Source organism: Mercenaria mercenaria, chromosome 12 (genome assembly GCF_021730395.1).
Source record: "Mercenaria mercenaria strain notata chromosome 12, MADL_Memer_1, whole genome shotgun sequence".
NCBI lineage: Eukaryota > Metazoa > Mollusca > Bivalvia > Venerida > Veneridae > Mercenaria > Mercenaria mercenaria.
Window position 1 is genome coordinate 56,561,921 of NC_069372.1, and position 8,000 is coordinate 56,569,920.

The window sequence follows — 8,000 nt, forward strand, 5'->3', positions numbered from 1 at the left end:
GAAGAAAATTTGTAAAAATAGTCAGACAGGATTCCCAGGCTATATATGGACATAAAAAGTGCTGTAAAACCCTCAAAAAAGTCTTAAACCTGCAATTTTGGCTGAGACTCCGGGGTTAAGTTGCTAAAAATTAACAGTTTTTCCTCGAAATTAAAGAATGAGTTTCGAATGAAACTACGGCGATTGTCCTAACAAAATGTTTTCTGTACATTAAATGTAAGATCAGCTGAAGAAAAAAGAAGTTCATCTGTAGAATACTACTTGAAGATCGGTTCCACTCAAGCAATACATTGATCTTGTTGGGAATAATGTAGGGTATAGATCCATTTTGATTGATAGGGTGTATAATTGATGATCAAACTGGCAAGATCGGATTCGAACGTCAATTCATTCATCAAATTCAGTCTAAATATTGTGCAATAAATTAGCATATTCGTTCAAACCTCAACTATGGTGGATGTAATGAATAATCTCCACTCGAAATACGACATATTTAATTACAGTATAAATACCGGTATGTGATATATGCTTTTATTTCTGTGACTACTATTTGCTTCACAATAATTTAGGTTTGCTTTATAAAACACATTGTATATACTTAGGCACTGAGTACTTATGAATAACGTAGTGTATCAATAACTTGCAACTTTAAAGAACGAATATACTTTTCCAATGGAATAAAGTTTTCTAAAATTGTCAAGATTTACTATGATCCACGATTCTCAAAGTTATACATTTTAAACATAAATCTATTTGGTCTAACTTCTCACACCCTTTGAGAAACAATTATTGCATTCTTTATTGCTAAGGTTATATATCACTATGAGAATGCAAACCGTCAAAGACATTTGCCAGTTCACAAAGGCTATTTTTTGACTTTTGTGGTAACTATCTAAATAATCAGACTAGGAAACAGATATGGTATATAATTCAATTAAACTACGAATTTGCAAGGTCTTGACAAATGTATGCAATTGATCGTCATATCCTGTTGGCCTAAGTTTTTTTTACAGTATCTGTCTGTATTCCTTTAAATCAATCGCACATTTCAAGTATGTAAATACTATCACAACCTGTATGGCGTGTTAGAATTAGGCAATTTCTTTTGTTGTCGTAGTAGAGCGAACTAGGCATTGTAAGCCCAGTTTCTTGATTTAGCAGCTCTCCCTGACATTTTCCATCACCACTAAACATCACAATATTGTGGGAGCTAAGTCCAGACAGAAACACGTTGCCATCACTAGATACACACACACCTTTGGTGTAGTTCAGCCTTCTATCCCGCAGTTCACTTTTCACTGTTCCATCTCTTCCTAAACACACAGCTCCATCACTGTTATCTGTTACAATAACATTCTCTCTACTGACAGCAATATGCTGAGACAAAGATTTAAATACTTTCTGTCCATTCACGTTATTGCTGATAGAGTTCAGAAGTGTACCTGATCTATTGTACACGTTGACACCACTTCCGGTAGATACCCACAAATCTCCAGCAGTATAAGCCATTCCCCAGTAAGCTCCACCTTCTATCGATATATCTCTCAGTATCGATAACGAATTATCAACTGATATAAACTGAACTTTATTTTTGTCCGTTTTCACAGCAACTTCATTATGAGCAGTACAGCAAATGCCTGTAGGACAGGCATTTAGATCACAATGAGATTTTACTTTATACTCCATGTCGAGCCATTTTACTTTTTGGTTATTATAGTCAGTGAGAATGACCGTACCGTCATGAAGCTGGCATGTATCAGATATATGACATCTCTTAACATCATTTTGCATTCTGACATGAATCTCTCTCTTCGATTTCAATTTGTATTGTTTTGGAGTAGGCAACTTCTGATGTTTATTCATTGTCTCCAATCGTCCTAAATCTGTGGCAGTCATTATAACGGTTTTTAAATCTGTATTTTCAGTAAAACGAGCAACCCTAGTACCGTGTGACTCACTTTCTTCGAACAATTTCTTAGCATCTTTTACAGTCCTTTGTATCAGTTTCATTTGAACAAACTGTTGTCTAAAACTCATATTGCTTACAGTTTGCAACATACTTGTTAACTTGTCGACTTCTGTTATTGTATTGGCCGTCAAGGTGATTTCCGATTCCATTTCGCTATTTATTTCAGAATACATTTTGTTCAAACTCTCAGCTGCTTCTCTTTTTAATTTCCCGATATGTTCTATTACATTTCTTTCGATATCTTGAATATTGCGTAATATTTCGTTTCTTTGCTTTTCAAAAGAACCGACATTTTTCTGTTTCTTCTTGTTTGCAGCTATTAGCTGTTCGTGAATAGCTTTAGCTTCATCTTGTAAACCTTGTATTTCATTTTGTTGGAAAAAAGGTGTTGTTACGTCTTCTATGTTTTTAATACTCTCACAAGCCCTGGAAAAAAAGAGGTGTAAGGAAAATAATTACATTTGTACATATAGGCGTTGAAATGGCACTGGTTGCTCTGAAAAGCAATAGTACGACAGTTTAGCAATTGATGTCAATAATTATAAATTGGTCAGCGAATAAGTTTCACATATTTGATATAATAAGCATAATATTTTTATCTCAGTTAATTTGAAAATGCTAAAATGTACAATCTATTAGTATCTTTCATAAAATAGAAAGTGGAAACTCCATAGGTCGCTCAACACGACAGAAAGGAGAATGTTGCAGGCTCGGTTTGGCTGAGCCTGTTCACGGACGGTATTGGAAATGCATGCTACCGTCCACGCTCTCTAGCCCCGGGTTGAGCAGAACTCAACATTTGCACATGTTAAAAGTAGCAAAAACAATTTAGAGACATCCGCAGATTGTTCATACGGCGGTGCACATCGAACCTTCGATGACACTAGTGTACAACTCCATGAAGAGCGGCGAATGGTTGTTAGTTGCGTTCACATATTTGATATAGAATCTAAGCATAATATTTTTATCTCATTTAATTTGAAAACGGAAAAATGTATGGAAAATTTCTCATTCTGTTAAAGGTCAGTAATCTTTGTAAAACTGCCAGCAACAATGGCAGTATTTCAGACTAAGGCATTTTTGGTATTTGACCGCTTGATAGGGCTGCGCCTCCATTTTTATTGCACTTTTTTAACTTCCATAAATTAGATTTTTTGTTTGTAATACCGGAAGTAAAATTGAAGTCAAGGCAATAGCGAAATACCTTAGGAAGTAGAAGAACTTTAGCTGTACCTTATATCATACTTAAATTTTCTTAATTCTTCTTATTTCCAACTTCAAACTTCGATATTTACAGGTGCCATATTTAGTCCAAACACACAGCATAAATTAATAAATCCTTTAGTAGTAGCAGCATCCGTCATGCTTTGTGTTAAACGCGAGTTAAAAACATATTTTACAAAGTACATAGCTGGCCTTCTTTATTCGCTATAAAATTGAGAAACTTCTAACGGCTGCCTGCAACTTACAGTTTCCTAAAAAACGCATTAAATACTGAATAAAACCCCCCAAAAACAAGAGCTCCGGAATGGGAAGCAGGGTGTGTGTGTGTGTATGTGCGCGCGCTATGGTCTCTTCACCACCTACCTTAATTCCAGGTCTGAAGTCAATACCTTGAATAGTTAATAAGTTAGGCTCTGAACACTATATACACAAAATATGATGGACAGTTTTGACATTTTAGCTCAGATTGTGACCTTGAATAGTGACCTACAGAGCCGGTTCAAGCGCTCTGCACATCGTGTTATCGCCATCTACCTATGTGCTAAGTTTAAAGTCAATACCGTTAAAGTGAATACGGGAATATTTCGGTAACCCAGGGCCTTTATGATAATGCGCATGTGGGACACTGCTCCATTACTGATAGTCATTACCGTTTAAAATTTACAGCGTGGAGGAAGACCCTTGGTGCCCTAAGACTTCTGACCATTATTTCAGGCACGGTGGGCACCTGGGTAGAACCAAAGAACTTCAGTAAGTCTGCTGGCGTCCTAAAATGAAAGAATTCTACACCCAAAGCAAGGTTTCGAACCCACAGCGGTGAGGGGCATCCTTAATTCTAATATGAGTAGTAATGCTTAAACCATCATAACGATAATATGTTGACGTCACATCGACGTGATAATTAGCACCATGTAGGCATCTAGAAATAGCACTTTCAATTTTGATCAAATGTTAACTTAATAGCATGTTTGAAACGTAATGTCACATAGCAATACTTTGATTAATTTACACACACACTGTGGCGGTTATTTGCTTTGCAGAACAATTCGCCATATTTTGCGCCCTAATGGAACTCTTCCGCAAGACGTATTACAATTTCCGGTCCTGGCGTGTATGGACAGAGGAGCGTGAAGACATGTCATTTTGTGCACGCAGGCGCGAAGAAACAGTTCTGTCATACTTGGTCTAAATTTTACAATAAAAGACATATTAGGATCCGGCGGTTATATGGCATACGAAATAATTTCAATCGGACTGCGCCTTCGTGAAATGTTCGCGCCCATCGTAGGTTTTGCTATGAAATATTTCTTACGTAAAGAATTCTGCACATAAAGCGAGGTTTCGAACATACAGCGGTGAGGGGCAAAGTGATTCAAACTCTGGGACCTTAACCACTCAGCCGCGTTAAAAATATGTTTATACATGATACATGTATAAGGTAGTGATGTGCCGAGGATCTGCATCATACCTACAACTGTAATAAGGTCCAACATAACGGAACTGAACCGGCTTTCACCAAATCTACTACTACGGAGACAGCATATTCTAAGCTCATTCTCGAGTTTTACAACAAACAGACGACTTTCTGTACATATTGAAATAAAATTACTTCCCTTAGATACATATTACTGTCTAGTCGAGAAGTATCGTCAGTATGGCATTGCATTATAGCTCTATAGCTAGGACTTACCGTAAATTTTAATCGTTATCAATACCTACTCTAAATAAATACACGATTTCTTAAAAAGTTTTCTATCAAAATCAAGTGATAGCATACAAGTAAGTTAAAAGTAAGAACTCCTTCCCAGACTATACCCGATATGTCTTTCTGTTTAAATAAGTTTGGACAATTGACGCTCAATTGGAGGCGTGCTCATTAAAGAGGTAATGTCATCGAGTCTGTGATTGGGGTAATAGTCTCGCAATATTACCATGAATTAAAACGAAGACAGACATTTAAAAATTAAATACAAAATGAGGGGAGTTAAATAAACTAGTATATTTTACTTCTAAGAATATATACATCGCAGATATTTCTAGTCACAAACGGTATTTAGCACATAACGTTACATTTTGTTGTGACACCAAGAAAACGAGTCTCTGTCAATAGTCTCTGAATGCAGTAAAACATACCTATGTTCTGTGGCTATACATTTTGTACAGTAGACCATGTCATGTGTTCCACAGTACATCTCAATGTCTCTATCTGGATGGTATCGACATTTCGTTACCATGGCAGCTACTGGTGCGTTTTTAGCATCATCTGTATCCAGAAGCTTGTGAGATTTCGAAGCTGCTATCCTTCTATGACATCTAGCACACGTTGTACAAAGATATTGATTGCATTCTACGCAAAATTTGACAGCTTCTTCTCTGATATTATCTTCCCCACACGGTGTACAGACAATTTCGAAATCAGCATCTGAGCCGTCTCTGATTGATGTGAAGCCACCTCCTTCAGCCATTTCGTAAATATCCTGAAAATATAATCAGAAACATATTTAGCATGATCGCTGTTGTTATTAAATTTGTTCAAGGTATGTCGTGTTCGTGTCAGCATTAGAATTAACAGAAATAGAATTAGTGTTCTATAAGAAAGGTTAAAGGCGAAGTTTTGTGGGAAATAGTGTGTGGAGACTAGGTCTAAACACGTCTACTAGTTAGTGCGGGATAGCTTACTCCAGAGTGATTCAAGTTATCTTCACTTATTTGAAGTCAAATAATATTATATTGTCAAAACTATGTTAAATAGTGAAGTATAAAATGTGATGTGTGAAGATGTTTGAAATCTGAAGTCCCTACCGGTCCTTCGTAGTAATACAATATTTACCACCGCGTATCAGAAGTTCATAATAAACAGATAACTAGTACCCATTTTATCAAACCATAATCTTTGTCGTAAAGCTTGTTCTATTCTCCGTGTGTAAAGCCCCGTCTACATACTGCAAGAAAATCTTGTAGGGCCCATTAATCACTAAATAACCTATCTCTTGTACAAGCAATAGGTGCTTTGCAATATTTCTTGAACTTGGAACACACATCAATTTCAAATGGAGGAAAATCATGACAGGTAAATAAAAAAGATGGCCGAAATGGTACGAAGTGTTTATAAAGATCAAATATTTGGACATTTGAAAAACTCATTAGTGAAAACGTTAATTGAGAAAAAACTCTAGTTAAAGTGATACATATCCAGCTGAAGAGTAAAGCTACTTAAAAGATATTATTTCAGGAAATATGATAAAACAGTCATATTTTGCCAAAGTTTTGAATAGGGTTGTAGTACAGTTGTGTTATTAAAAAGTAAGAACTCCTTTCTTGTGAGAAACATCATTGATAATGTGAAAATACTTTTTGTAACCGAACTTGCTGATGTTACTTTTCCACTGGAGTACTATATAATTATATATATCATTTATTATTGAATTATATAAACTTGGCTTTTGAGCATATCATTCAAAACATTTTTTCTGCTGTCCACACTGCCATGTTTATTTCCTAAAAAAGCCCAGCATACAATGGTGGTTTTATTAGATCTCAATACACATTTAATGAAAAAATGTAAACAAAATATCATACTGGGTAGGTGATCCTCATCAAAAATCCTTTATCAGAGTATTTGACAGCACAACCTTGCAAGAAAAATATGATGAGTTCTAAATGCTACAAGATCTTGTAGCCGAAAAATATCTGGAAGCTGCCACTCAAAAAGACAGTAATGGGGGACACAATGTACTGTCTACACTATACAAGTTGCCATGATTTATGTCTTGTGCAAGTTTTATTGAATAATGTAGATGAGGCTTAAAGGAATAAACAGTTTGACAAAGTTTAGATAAATCTATAAGAAGATAAATCTGATTTAAATGTCACCAAATATACGCACAGCAGTGTACTATTAATAACAAGTCAAGGAAAAACATGCATAGTTACGATAGTATTTTCTTCCTTTTCCATTAACCATATAATCAATGGTTAAAACAATTAAAAATACCTAAGACCTGTCTAAACTAATACAGGGGGCGGATCTAGATTTTCGAGGTGTGAGCGGGGAGCGGAGTTTCTAGTGGGGTGGGTGGGTACCTGGGCATGCATCCCCACCCCCTCCCCTCCAAGGAAATTATTTGGCTAGTATACAACAGATAGTGCTATCTATCTGATGTACAAGTGACATAGTCTGAGCATGAATATATGACACAATGTAAACTTTAAAATTTGTAAATTTTCCACAAAGAAGCCTTTAGACAAATTTGACAAATTTTAAATTTGACTCTCTATCCGGTTTCACGTTTTCACCACCACGTCGGTGATAATAAAAATTACTGATATAGATCTACATGTAAATGTGTGGGAGCCGAAATTTGGCTAACATGTCTGATCTATCAAAAATGTATGCTCGCCGGATTTGATGGTTGGATGTAATATAATTTATAGTTAAAATAATATTTTGCAGGTATCATTAAAGTATTAAAATGATTAATAAATGCCGAAACAAAAACTTACCTGATTTCTTTACAGTTACACTAAATAACAAATTTAATTTGATTTCTTGTTTCGTTTTCGATTCTAGTACAAGGTTTAACCCAATTAGTGATTGCAACCCGTCTACAACCCGTTTATAACCCGTTTTTATCCGTCCACCGGCTTTCATTTGTAATATGTACTGTTCAAGTATACACATGTTATTATAATCGTAATATCGAAGAAATCGTAATGTTTTTCACAAATTTGCATTGTGTTAAGGTTATCATTGGTGTTAACTTAATTTACTTGTAAATGTTCAAATCTTTCCATGTACAATACAAAC

General features: G+C 35.5%; 1 protein-coding gene across 1 annotated transcript; it reads right to left on the bottom strand.

Annotated features, from left to right (window-relative positions):
* Window positions 1–477: 477 nt before the first annotated feature.
* Window positions 478–7,799, bottom strand: LOC123534268 (uncharacterized). Its single transcript, XM_045316438.2, has 3 exons — window positions 7,697–7,799; window positions 5,327–5,670; window positions 478–2,395 (listed from the first exon to the last, which is right to left on the bottom strand). Exons 2-3 carry the CDS (start codon window positions 5,656–5,658, stop codon window positions 1,036–1,038), a joined length of 1,692 nt encoding a protein of 563 aa, XP_045172373.2. The 5' UTR covers window positions 5,659–5,670; window positions 7,697–7,799; the 3' UTR covers window positions 478–1,035.
* Window positions 7,800–8,000: the final 201 nt, after the last annotated feature.